Source organism: Canis lupus, chromosome 32, assembly GCF_048164855.1.
Source record: "Canis lupus baileyi chromosome 32, mCanLup2.hap1, whole genome shotgun sequence".
Lineage (NCBI taxonomy): Eukaryota > Metazoa > Chordata > Mammalia > Carnivora > Canidae > Canis > Canis lupus.
In genome coordinates this window covers 10,497,539-10,511,494 of record NC_132869.1, presented here as the reverse complement: position 1 = coordinate 10,511,494, position 13,956 = coordinate 10,497,539, and the positions used below count along the sequence as shown (strand labels likewise).

Here is a 13,956-nt window from a genome sequence, read left to right as displayed (position 1 = left end):
CCCCCCCTCCGCGGGCAGCGCGCCCTCCCCTGCCCCTGGAGCGCGCCGGGAGTCCGCCGGTGCGCAGACCGTGCCCTGCCCCTCCGGGGGCGTCCTCCCCTGTCCCCGCGCGGCCGCCAGCGTCGCTCCCGCCGGCCAAGGCGGGAGCAGGGCCAGGAAAGCGGGCGCTTGGCCGTGCAGAGGCGAGGGGGCTCCAGAACGGGGTCCCTGCCGCTGACCCCGGGGCGGGAGGTCGGAGCCCGGGACGAGGGGCTGGGCGGGAGTAGACGGCGGCGGCGTCCTGGGGGACGGCCGGGCGCAGAGGGCGAGGCTGTTCCGACCAGGTGTGGGTGCCGTCGGGGACGCCGGGGTCCCCTCGGAGCCCCGGTCGCTTGGCTCGCGCATTTCACCGGCTTCGCAGCGCCCTCCAGCCCCTCGAAGCAAGCACGGGATTGGCCAGCGGCCTCGGCCAGATGTCCCCCTCCTTCTGAGGCGAGGGGTGGCAGGAGGAGAGGCTGAGGGCGGCGGGAGCGGGGCGCGCCCTCCGCGACTGTCCGGTGCCTCCGGCGTTTCCATCGCTGCGGAGTGGGCTTGGCGGCGCTGACTAGCCGGGAGGAGGGTCGGGCGCGGCGCGGCGGCTCAGCCCGTGCAGCCTCCATGGGGCTGCTGACGGGGACCCGGGTGGGAGCCGGCCCGGGGCGCAGCCTCGCGCCCCTCGCTCCTCGCCGGCTGGGCGCGGGGGCAGGCGATGTGGAGACGTGAGGGGACCCGCGGTGCCCCGGCTTCTCCCGGACTCCAGCCGGCGCGGGAGCGACCCAGGCGGGCTCGGCGGTGGGCGGGCGACGAGGAGCCGGAACCCCTGCCTCGCCATGGGGCACAACGGCAGCTGGGTCTCCCGGATCGCCAGCGAGCCGCGCAACGCGTCGGGCGCCGAGGCTGCGGGCGCCAACCGCAGCGCGCTCGGGGAGTCCGGCGAGGCGCAGCTGTACCGCCAGTTCACCACCGCCGTGCAGGTCGTCATCTTCGTAGGCTCGCTGCTCGGTAAGCCGCCCGAGGGGGCGCCTCCCGGCCGCGCTTCCCCGGGCGCTCCGGCCCGGAGGGCGCTTGGGCTCGGGGCCCGGGGCCGCCGTGGGTTTCGGTGGCGTCGCCCGGCAGGCTGGCAGTAGCGGGGCTTAAGAATGCCGAGGTAACTGCAGGGAAGTTCAGCGGGGAAGGTCCACTCCAGCGCCTAGGCTGGCAGCAGGAGAGTTCTGGCGGCGGTTCGTCCGGCCCGAGGACCGCGCCTGGTCCCGGAGGAGGTCCGCGGCTGCGGCGGCCCCGCGGAGCGCTTCGGGATGGGGTCGTGCCTCGCCCCCCCCGCCCCCCGTTCCACGCCCCTGGAGCGCCGGGGCGGAGCGCTGGCCCCGCTCCTGTTGACACAGCGAGGACCAGAGTCCGTTTTGTTGCTGATGGCTGTTGTGTTCTGCCCTCCCATCTAGTCCGTATATACACAGTTATTTTCAAAGAGCCTTATTTTGCGCGTATTTTATGGCCGGCTTCTTCGGATCACCAACCTGCTTGCTGGTAAACCATCCTGTGGAGTTAAACTCTCTGTTGCCATCTGATATTTTTAGAAAGCCCCAACAAAACAATAATCTACAGCCTATTTCTCTACCTGTGTTTTGTTCGAAGTACAAAAATATACAGACTTAGGTATACTTGTTCAAAGAACTGAAATGAGCGTTTAGTAAAAATCCACTAGCCTGAAAATTACCTGTGCTTCTGGTAGGTACCCTTTAAATGATAAATGATAACAATACTCATTTCTGTTGAGGTTAGTTGAACACGTTACATATTACTTGTAAATACGTGACTTCCCTTCAAATGTAAATTTTCTGATGTGGCGTTTAAGTAAATGTAAAAAGATGGGATTATGTGTGATGTTGTGGTCAAGAGCAGTCTTAAAAGGGACACCTGGGTGGCTCAGTTGGTTAAGCGTCTGCCTTCAGCTCAGGTCTTGGTCCCAGGAGCTGGTCTCAGGCTCCTCTCTGAGGGGGAAGTGGGCTCCTCTGCCCCTTCCCCTGGTAGTGGTCTTTTCTCAAAAAAAAGAGCAGTCTTAAAATTTCAAAGTAGGAATAGATTCTTTTACAGATACATGTGAATTTCCACGGAAATCAAGGTAAATGACATCAAAAAGACTGGAAAGGGGCTGTTATGAAACTTGTTACCTCTAGGCTCCCCACTTCATAAATTGCCTGTCCCCCTCATCTGTGCTTGTCATCATTGGAGGCATTAAGGAGATTTTTATCAGTGAACTTGTTCTTATTTAAAGAAAATGAGCATTGTGGACAATAGCCAACAAATGATTTTTCCTCACCAGTGGTCTATATTATGACATTGATGACCTACATAGAGGTCCATCTTGTCTGTGGCCTGATCCCTCGAGGTGTGATTATTGAAGTATTCCTCTCAAAGGAAATGGGGGGAACTGTTACTGAATTGATCTGACAGATGATATATATATATATATAAACACTATTTTTGCTCATGTTTTGTTTTTTTTTTTTAAGATTTTATTTATTTGAGAGAGAGAGAGCAGGTGCAGGAGGGAGAGGGAGAAGAGGCTCCCTGCTGAGCCATGGGGCTTGATCCCAGGACCCTGGGATCCTGACTTGAGCCCAAGGCAGATGCTTAATCTAAGCCTGAGTCACCTAGGCATCCCTGCTCATGATTGTGTAAAGTCTTTCCACAAAACCACACTCGGCACCAACAATGTTTCTGGAACTTGTTTGACAGAGAAATACATTTGTGTTTTTGAAAGTAGTTGAGGTTAACCAGATAATAGCTGGCTAATTCTTGGAGTTCCTTGGTTAAATGTTTGATAGAAACAGTGCTAATGCTAGTTTGTGCTTATGAGTCATAATTATACAGGATGATTTTTAGTTAAAAATGGCTAATTATAGGGATTCCTGGGTGGCTCATCAGGTTTAGCACCTGCCTTCGGCCCAAGGCATGATCCTGGGGTCCTGGAATCGAGTCCCGCATCGGGCTCCATGCATGGAGCCTGTTTCTCCCTCTGCCTGTGTCTCTACCTCTTTCTCTCTGTGTGTCTCTCATGAATAAAAAAAAAAAAAAAAAAAGGCTAATTATAGCCATTAATAATGTAGTATCAACAACCTTATTTTACCTGCTTTTTGGTATACCTGGAAACCTAAGTAGACTAAATCAAGAATATGATGTCTTGGATTGATCTAAGAAATTTTAAATAGTGAGGTTAATAGTTATCAGCCTGTTCTGATAACTCTTCTAATGTATTGACTCAAATTCTCTCTCCTGTTGTCTTTGATTTCCATGTAATGTATGCATTCCCCTCATTCTTTTATAATGTAGTATGTTAGGTGTAGGAAATCAATTTGACTTCCATCTGAATGAAATACTTCTGCTAACACTATGCTTTTCCTTACTAGTCCTTAATTAATGTACAGTTTTCCACTTTTTAAAAAAATATTTTATTTCTTTATTTGTCAGAGAGAGAAAGCACAAGCAGGAGGAGCTGCAAGCAGAGGGAGAAGCAGGCTCCCTGCTGAGCAAAAGCCCGATGCTGGACTCTGTCCCAGGACCCTGAATCATGACCTGAGCCACACAGGCATCCTTACCCTTCTACTTTTTAATTCCTTCTGGAAATTAAATTCTACCGTAAAAGCTTAAAATAGTAGATTTATTTATTTATTTATTTATTTATTTATTTATTTATTTATTTATTTATTTTTTATTTATTTATTATAGTCATACAGAGAGAGAGAGAGAGAGAGAGGTAGAGACACAGGCAGAGGGAGAAGCAGGCTCCATGTACCGGGAGCCCGACGTGGGATTCGATCCCAGTTCTCCAGGATCGCACCCTGGGCCAAAGGCAGGCGCTAAACCGCTGCACCACCCAGGGATCCCAAATAGTAGCTTTATTGAGATAAAAATCCTGTACTACCCAATTCGTCCAATTATAGTATATAATTCAGTGATTTTAAGTATATTCACAGAGCTAAGCAATGATTACCACTATCAAACTCTAGAACTTTTTTTATCACCCCAAAAGAAACCATGTACCCGTTAGTAGTTGTTTCCCATTTCCCTCCAATACCCTGACAAATAAACTGGAAACAGACTTTCTCAGAGGCATAAAGATGAATGAGCCCTAGGCAACTACTAATAATATATCTACTTTCTGTGTCAGTGGATTTATCCTGGACGTTTCATATGTATGGAATCATACAATATGTGGTTCTTTGTAATTGTCTTGTTTTACTTAGTATAATGTTTCAAAGTTCATCTGTGTTGTGGAATATTTTTTATGCCTTTTCTATTAATAATATTCTATTTTACGGGTGTATCACCTTTATTCATCAGTTGATGGACACAAGTTGTTTTCACTTTTTGGGTGTAATGAGTAATGCTACTCTGAACATTTGTATAATTTTTGTGTGGACATAATGCTTTTAATTTCTTGGGGGTATATAGCAAGAGTGAAATTTCTGGATCATTTAGTAATTCTTAAGTTTATTCTTTAAGGAATTGCCAGACTACTTTCCAAAAAGGGTGCATCATTTTACATTCCCACCAGCAATGTACGAAGGTTCTAATTTCTCCGCATCTTTGCCAACATTTGTTCCTTATTTTTTTGATTATAGTCATGCTATAGTGGGCATTAAGTGGTATTTCATTATGGTTTTGATTTGCATTTTTTAAAGATTTTATTTATTTGAGAGAGAGGGAGAAGCAGGCTCCATGCTAAGCAAAGAACCTGATGTGGAGCTTGATCCCAGGATCCTGGGATCATGACCTGAGCTGAAGGCAGATGCTTAACCGACTGAGCCACCCAAGTACTCCAAGTTGTAAGCATTCTTTATGTATTCTGGCACTAGATTCTTTTCCTTTTTTTTTTTTTTTTTAAATTTTATTTATTTATTCATGAGAGACACAGAGAGAGAGTCAGAGACAGGCAGAGGGAAAAGCAGACTCCATGCAGGGAGCCTGATGTGGGACTCGATCCTGGGACCATGGGATCACGCCCTGAGCCAAAGGCTGACCACTGAGCAACCTGGGTGTCCCACATTAATTTTGTTTTTAACAGGAATTGCTGTCATCTAAAAAAACCCTAAGGCCAGAAATATTTATGACAATTTCACCTTTACAAATGACCCAACAGCAATGAGCCCATTGGGGCAAGAAGACAAATTTAAATTTCAATCCATTGTTTTGTTTTTCTTTAATTTTTAAATTTCTTTTAATCCGTTTTTTTTTTTTTTTTTAGTAATCCCTATACCTACCATGGGGCATAAACTCCTGACCTCAAGATGTAGAATCATATGCTCTCCTGACTGAGCCAGCCAGGTGCCCCTGTTTTATTTTTGCTTTACCTGGTCCTATTTTACTCTGGGCCTTAGTGTTTGGTCTTGTGCTATTGAAATACAGAATTCCTTTGCTTACAATTAGAAATGTAACTTTTGCAAGGACCCCCTTCCCAATCAGAGCAGTATTTACATGGTATTAAAATCTTGTATATGTTGATAGTTAAGGTTAGAGTAGTAGAACTTCTTGATGCTGGGATACAAAGCAACTAATTTATTGTATGGAATTTTCATTTTTAGTTCCTTTTTTTTTTTTAAGGTTCCCAGTGTTCATTTTTAGTTCCTTTTTTTTTTTTTTTTAAGGTTCCCAGTGTTTGGCTCCAAATATCCATGGTTCAGCTAGAAATACTCTGTTTATTGGGTGAGATTTTGTAGAGTGGGAGCAAATTTGTCTCAAAACAGGAACAAGTTGACATGGCTCTGTTTTTCCTCTGGGATGCCCAGAGTCTGAGAAAGTATCTCTTCTATTGAGTTTGCCCAAGAGTTTCTCTAGTAGTCATTTTTCTGAAAAAGCCATTTAGATTGGACAGTGACTGGAAGTTGTTGTGAAAATGGTTTTATTGTCAACAAACTTCCACACTGGCTGGATGAAAAAAAATTCTTTTTTTAAAGATTTTAAAAGATTCTTTTTTTTTTTAAAAGAAATAGGAAATGTAGGTTTGTTTGTTTATTTATTTATTTATTTATTTATTTATTTATTTATGATAGTCACACAGAGAGAGAGAGAAGCAGAGACACAGGCAGAGGGAGAAGCAGGCTCCATGCACTGGGAGCCCGACGTGGGATTCGATCCCGGGTCTCCAGGATCGCGCCCTGGGCCAAAGGCAGGCGCTAAACCGCTGTGCCACCCAGGGATCCCAAGATTCTTTTTTTTTTTTTTTAAAGATTTTATTTTATTTGTGTTTATTTATTCATGAGAGAGACACACACACATACACAGAGAGAGAGGCAGAGACAGAGACACAGGCAGAGGGAGAAGCAGGCTCCACACAGGGAGCGCTCTGGGCTGAAAGCGGTGCTGAACTCCTGAGCCACCTGGGCTGCCTGAGTTTTTATGTTCTTATATTCATTCCATCTCTTTTCAGATACCTCGTGTTTTCTCATTGTTCTTTGGGTACCTAGTGACCTTATTCTGAGTTGCTTACTTGAATTCTCTCTTCCAAATTTAACAGTATCTGTATTCCATTCCCTCATGGTGGAAAGCTAAATAAGTGAATAATTTTAGATGTAGACATTAATGGATGTAAATGTATGAATATATTGACCTTTAAGGTAACTTTTTTTTTTTTTAGATTTTATTTATTTATTTGAGAGATACAGATAGTGAGAGAGAACATGAAAGGGGAGGAGAGGGAGAAGCAGGCTCCCGGTGAAGCAGGAAGCCCAATGTCAGGATCCATCGCAGGACCCTGGGATCATGACCCAGATTGAAGGCAGACACTTAACCAACTGAGCCACCCAAGCGCTCCTCTCCTCTCCCTTTTTTTTTTTTTTTTTAAAGCAGTTCACTGTTAAGCAAAAAGAGTGACTAAATTGAGCATTTCATGTACTTGACAGATGATGATGAGAAATGGGGGCGGGGAATGGGTCTTTTAGGAAGCTCCAGTCACATCATATAGGCAAGCTTATTGCACATAATGCATTTAGAAAAGTTGAGGGTTGTAAGCACATCTGACACATAATGAGTAGTTTCAGTTGGTACCAGTGTCTCGTTTTTTTTTTTTCTTTATGTTAATTTTATTTTATTATTTTATTTTTTTTTTTAAAGATTTTATTTATTCATGAGAGACACAGAGAGAGAGGGAGAGAGAGAGAGGGAGAGAGGCAGAGACACAGGCAGAGACACAGGCAGAGGGAGAAGCAGGCTCCATGCAGGGAACCTGATGTGGGACTGGATCCTGGGTCTCCAGGATCAGGCCCTGGGCTGAAGGTGGCGCTAAACCACTGAACCACCCAGGCTGCCCTCTTTATGGTTTAAAATCCCACTTTTATTTTTTTCATGATTTTAAATATTCTGTTTTAGATTGTTACCTTGAGATGTTTATTGTGACTGCTGAGTCTCTCGTGGTGGATCATTTCCTTGTGCCTTTCTAAGCTTTTTTATTTTTTATTTTTTATTTTATTTTTTCATTTCTAAGCTTTTTTTTTTTAATAATTTTATTTTAAATTGAGTAGTAATGATAGGCATGCAGTGTGAGAGAGAGAGAGGCAGAGACACAGGCAGAGGGAGAAGCAGGCTCCATGCACCGGGAGCCCGAGTGGGATTTGATCCCGGGTCTCCAGGATCGCGCCCTGGGCCAAAGGCAGGCGCCAAACCGCTGCGCCACCCAGGGATCCCCATTTCTAAGCTTTTGATTGGGAGTCCATCTCTTTTCTGAAGCATTCTGTAAGATCTTGGCTGTAGAAGTGGCCTCCAGATCAATTTCAAATTTGCTTTAAAATTTTTTTAAGATTTTATTTATTTGAAAGAGGGAGGGACAGTGAGCAAGAGAGAGAGAAGTAGCAGGAGGGAGGGGCAGAGGGAGAAGCAGACTCCTCACTGAGCGGGGAGCCTGATAACATGGGGCTCTGTTCCAGGACTCCAGGATCATGACCCAAGCTGAAGGCAGACTCTTAACCAACTAAGCCACCCAGGCACCCCCTCATATTTGCTTTTGCCAGATGTCATAGGGTCATCACTAGCCCAAGACCTCAACCACAGGAAAAGACATTTCCTTGTCATCTCTCTGAGGTAGAGGATACTTTTTTGCCTTCTTTTTCATTGAGGTGGCCACACTTTGAGGATTCTGGCTTTAGCAGTGGTTTCCAGTCCAGCTATCCACTTCAGGTGGGTTCAAGGGCAGTTCATTGCCTGTGTGGGTGTTGGAACTCAGAGTTAGGTGTGAGGGCCCATTTCCTTGTCTAAAAATCATTCCTTGGTACAGGCACTCCAGTCTCCATTTCAGGCACCTGGGAATTTCCTTTGATTTTTTTAGTTGTGCATTTAGAGACGTCTTCTGTTTTATCCAACACTTCTAGGTATTTGTAGCAGTCTTCTGATTTCTGCCATGTCGCCAGAATCCGAAGTTCAAGATTAAGCAGAAAAAAGTAGAAGTAGAAGTTGCAGTGATTACTAGATAGGATTCTAGGAGATAGATAACCAAAAGTTAATGGGGTGATAGCCTCTGGTTAGAGGAAGAATATCTTAGAAAATTAAGGAAAATAAGTTAGTAAGCGGAATGTGGGAAGGGAGCTCAAGAAAGTTTAGGAAGTCTGTCCAAAAAATGTTAAGAATCTATCTGTCTGTCTGTCTATCTATCTATCTATCTATCTATCTATCTAATCTATCTATCTAAAAGATTTTATTTAGTCATGAGAGACACAGAATGAGAGAGAGAGGCAGAGACACAGGCAGAGGGAGAAGCAGGCTCCCCTCAGAAGGCCTTATGTGGGACTCTGATCCGGGGATCCAGGATCATGTCTTGAGCCAAAAGCAGACGCTGAACGGCTGAGCCACCGAGGCATCCCAGCACGTTAACACTTTAAATAAATTTCTAATAATGCTGTATTAAAAGTTTTGGAATTCAGCTTTTTTAAAAAAATTATTTTTGATGAAAGTTTCCTCCTAAGGGGCAAGATTATAAAGTTAGAGACAGAGCATGAAACCCATACAATCTCTCTGGCTGCCTGACTCTTCTTTTGAGGATTTTTGAAAATACAGAAAAAATATTAAAAAATTATCATAAACTCACAATTCAGAGATAACAGATATTAACATTTTGTCATATTTGCATAAAAATAAAATGTTCAAATACATTTGATTCTCCTTATTCCATTCTCCCCCATATCTTCCAGAGCTGATAGCTACACTGAATTGGGTTTCCAGTTTAAACTTCCTCTGTCCTGTTGGTGCTTGCTGCCTGTTGCTGGCCTGTTGATCATGAAGTTTTTGCCAGCGATGTTTAGTCAATGCCTATTGCATGGACACATAACTCTGTATGTAGTATTGATTTACAAATAATGGTCACTTTGTCTAGGAGGACTTCAAGTGGGCAATTTAGGGAACTCATAGGGGGTCTCTTTTTTTTTTTTTTTTTTTGGTGATCAGCGTCCAGTTTTGGACGTTAGTATTTTATTTTTTTAAGATTTTTATTTTTTTTTAATTTATTTTTTATTGGTGTTCAATTTACTAACATACAGAATAACCCCCAGTGCCCGTCACCCATTCACCCCCACCCCCCGCCCTCCTCCCCTTCTACCACCCCTAGTTCGTATCCCAGAGTTAGCAGTCTTTACGTTCTGTCTCCATAGGGGGTCTCTAACAAGGAAAGGCAAGGAAGGTTTTGCTAATGGAAAATAGGTGCTTCCTGTGTCACAAAGGTACCTTGACTTACCTGCCAGTGTGGTAATTACCAGTCAAGAATATTCCTCTTCGGATGCCTGGGTGGCTCAGCAGTTGAGCATCTAGACGCCTTTGGCTCAGGGTGTGATCTTGGAGTCCCAGGATCGAGTCCCACATCAGGATCCCTATAGGGATTTCTCTGTCTCTCATGAATAAATAAAATCTTAAAAAAAAAAAAAAAGAATATTCCTCTTGCCTTACATTTACATTGGGTTGGGATGCCAGGGTGGCTCAGTGGTTGAGCGCCTGCCTTCTGCACAGGGCATGAATCTGGAGTCCCAGGATTGAGTCCCACATCGGGCTCCCTGAGTGGAGCCTGCTTCTCTCTCTCTGCCTATGTCTTTGCCTCTCTCTCTCTCTCTCTCTCTCTCTGTGTCTCTCATGAATAAATAAATAAAATTTTAAAAAAGTACATTTACATTGGGTTTTGTAGTGTATAACATACCGCATTGTAGCATTCAATCATAAGAACCTTATGAAATGATGTAGGGACATTTTCTGTTTTTGTATTTTTTTCTTTTTTCTCTCAACATATTCTCCTAAAGCATTACCCTCCCTCTGTAAGACCTATACACCACAGGTTAGCCTCCCTTCATCATGTATTCATCATGAATTTTAGTTGCAAGCAACAGAGCCTGTTGTCAAAAGAAGACAGCTACAGAAGCATTCAGTAAAGGAAAACATTTTACTCGCAAAGTTGGATTGCAAGGAAGTTCAGGTTTTAGAAGGACTGGTTTGCCAGTTGAATTGTACAACAGATATTTAAAAGAAGGCAACCACAATATTACCATATTTACAGTACCATGTTCATTTTGGGGAAAAAAGCAGTTGTCTCACATGAGTGTTCCAACCTCAAAGATTGTGTCATGCTTTCAGATATCAGCATTGCAAAAGCCAATAAAGTTGCAAATCAATAAAGTTTTTTTTTCTTTTTTTTAAATTTTTATTTATTTATGATAGTCACATACAGAGACAGAGAGAGAGAGAGGCAGAGACATAGGCAGAGGGAGAAGCAGGCTCCATGCACCGGGAGCCCGACGTGGGATTTGATCCCGGGTCTCCAGGATCGTGCCCTGGGCCAAAGGCAGGTGCCAAACTGCTGCGCCACCCAGGGATCCCTTGTTTTTTTTTTTTTTAAAGGATTTTATTTATTTACTCATGAGAGAGACACACAAAGAGAGAGGCAGAGACACAGGCAGAGGGAGAAGCAGGCTCCACGCAGGGAGCACGACGTGGGACCCGATCCTGGGTGGGACCGGATCCTGGGTCTCCAGGATCATGCCCTGGACTGAAGGTGGTGCTAAACCACTGAGCCACCTGGGCTGCAAATCAATAAAGTTTTTATTAGGAGTCAGTAACTTATAAGAAAGGCTCAAGATTTCATTTATTTTGTGGACCAGAGCTAGACAGTGGATCCTGAATCTTTCAATTTTTTTTTTTAAGATTTTATTTATTTATTTGACAGAAAGAAAGCACAGGCAGAGGGAGCAGCAGGCAGAAGGAGAAGCAGGCAGAAGGAGAGGGAGAAGCAGGTTTCCTGCAGAGCAAGGAGCCCCATGCATGGCTTGATCTCAGGACCCTGACCTGAGCCCAAGGCAGATGCTTAACTGGCTGAGCCATCTAGTGCGGTGCCCTGAGTCATTTAATGTTTTTATTAGAGGAGAGGGAACAGGGCTCAGGGAGCAAATATTTGCTTTCTCATGGTGGGACACCATGAGCACTTTTTTGCATAATGCGGCAGGTAAGGTGTTTTACTTTATACCAAACTAGCCAGTTTATGAAGAAGGAAATTTATTATTACAGGGTATTAGGTTACTTTCAGAATTTATGGCAGAGTCTGGGAACCAGGGACACTCAAGAAATGTGCACTGTCATACCCCTGGTTCTAGCAGAAATCATGAAGCTATTGTCATACACTACTAGACTTTAGACTGATAGACTATTAGACTCTAGAACCCTAGGGCACAACTGGCCCAGATCTAGCACCAAAGCATCTGTCTTTTTTCTTTTTTTTTTTTTTTAATTTATAAGAACCTGATGACTGCACCCAGCCACCACCTCACATAAATCATTTCTGCTTTTCTTGGGAACATCTTCTGGACAGAATATAGATCATAAGCCTGCACCACAACTGCAAGGCTGTCTGAAAAGTAGTATTTTTAGCTTTTCCAGGCTTTATAGCAGAGGGTAGCAGGTGGTTGAAAGATTATGGAATGAATATTTAGTGAATCAAACTAGTATCTGCTGCTTTATACTTCATGTGGTTCCATATGTGACTCTCCCTCATAGTGCTTGTTGGAGCCCCACTTCTGCTCTGGGAGAGAGGAGTGGACCCATGACCCAGGCTTTGCTGGTCCCAGGATTCTATTTCCTTGTCCTCAGTGATTGGTTCAAGGATGGTTGTGGGATCCAAGCTTGGTCAAAGTACTTGACATAGAGATGCTGGTAGAAAAACCTTTTTTCAAAGGAGCTGCTAAGCAGGGATAAAGGAAGCCAGGAGCTGTCTGTTTAGGAGAGAGTGAGGGCAGAGACAAGCAGGGGTGAAGGTGAAAGGAGAGGGGAAGAGGAAGAGAGAGAAACCATCCTGATATTGTATGAGTCGCTGGAAGTGCTGAAGCTGTATTTTACAATTACAATGAAAAAAGCCGAAGTGTCTCTTTTTGCTTAAACTTGTATGACTTAGGTTCCTGTCACAGCAAAAATACCCTGATTGATATATATAGTATTTTTCTCACCAAGCATATCCATCATTTGGGCTAACAAAACAAAATCAGAGGGATAGTGACTTACTCATTAGCACCCTCATAGCCAGGCAGGACCGGATGTAATAGAAGTTTGATGCCCAGACTGACTGAAACCCAGAGCCCGAGGACTTGAGCAGGAGCAGGACCATAAGTCTGGTAGTGCAAGAGGTCTGTAGAGAAGGCTGTATTCAGGCCTAGGAATGGAAAGGAGGCTGAAACTCAGGGCTGTGCATGTGCAGAGACAGAAACCCAGAGATTTTATTGGACCAGGAAATATTGTGACAACTATCCCAAATCAGTATTTAACCTCCAGTTCTTTCTCTCTCTCTCTCTTTTAAGATTTTATTTATTCCTAAGAGACACACAGAAGTAGAGACAGAGGCAGAGGAAGAAGTAGGCTCCCTTTGGGAAGCCCAATGCGGGACTCAATCCCAGAACCCTGGGAGATGCTCAACCACTGAGCCACCCAGGTGCCCCTCTTTTTCTCTCGATGAAGCCTCTTTAAAAAAAAAAGTTACTTACATATAGTTATTGGTAATTAATTGATAAAAAGATTTAGTAGCAAGAAAAAAACCTAGCTGTAGGGCACTGAGTGGCTGAGTTGCTTAAGCATCTGCCTTCTGCTCGGATCATGATCCCAGGGTCCTGGGATCAAGCCCCACATTGGGCTCCTTGCTCAGTGGGGAGCCTGCTTCTCTCCCTCTCCCTCTGCCTACTCTTCCCCCTGCTTGTGCTCTCTCTGACAAAATCTTTTTTTTTTTTTTTTTTTTTTTTTTAAGATTTTATTTATTCATGAGAGGCAGAGACACAGGCAGAGGGAGAAGCAGGCTCCATGCAAGGAGCCCGATGTGGGACTTGATCCTGGGATTCCAAGATTACGCCCTGGGCCAAAGGCAAGTGCTCAGCTGCTTAGCCACTGAGGCATCCCAATAAAATCTTTTTTAAAAAAAGAAAAAAAAAAAAACCCTAGCTGTGTTAGAAGAGGTAAATAAATGTTGGGACGCCTGGGTGGCTCAGTGATTGAGCATCTGACTCGGCTCAGGGTGTGATCCCAGAGTCCTGGGATTGAATCCTGCTTCGGGCTCCCTGCATGTAGCCTGCTTCTCCCTCTTCCTGTCTCTCTACCTCTTTCTCTGTGTATCTCTTGTGAATAAATAAATAAAATCTTAAAAAAAAAAAAAAAGAGGTAAATGTCACCATAGTTAGATGTAGCTTCCCAAGAGATGATGAGTTAAAGTCTTTGGGTCATAAACTGGCTTCCACTGTCCTGAGTTGTTTAAAAGAGCTTCTGGGAAGTCCATGAGCAAGGCTGTGGGTGAGTCCTGAGAAACAGCCCTCACCAGTTACTTGCAGGATGTGGACAAAGTCCTAGACATCTGGCAGATACATGGTTGAGGAAATGAACTGCTCTGTTTTCTGCTTCAAACTCACCATGGCCATTAAACTCAGGACCGTTGAGGCAGAATTCTTC

At 44.5% G+C, this 13,956-nt stretch overlaps 1 protein-coding gene across 3 annotated transcripts in view; it reads left to right on the top strand.

The window, feature by feature from the left end:
• The first annotated feature begins 27 nt into the window (after nucleotides 1-27).
• GPR176 (G protein-coupled receptor 176) overlaps nucleotides 28-13,956 on the top strand; it is a 133,661-nt gene continuing 119,732 nt past the window's right edge. For all 3 annotated transcript variants that reach the window (XM_072809697.1, XM_072809699.1, XM_072809698.1), the window contains exon 1: nucleotides 28-1,020. In XM_072809697.1, coding sequence (XP_072665798.1) covers nucleotides 728-1,020 — 293 coding nt within the window. In that variant the 5' untranslated portion in view covers nucleotides 28-727. The remainder of the gene's footprint in view (nucleotides 1,021-13,956) is intronic.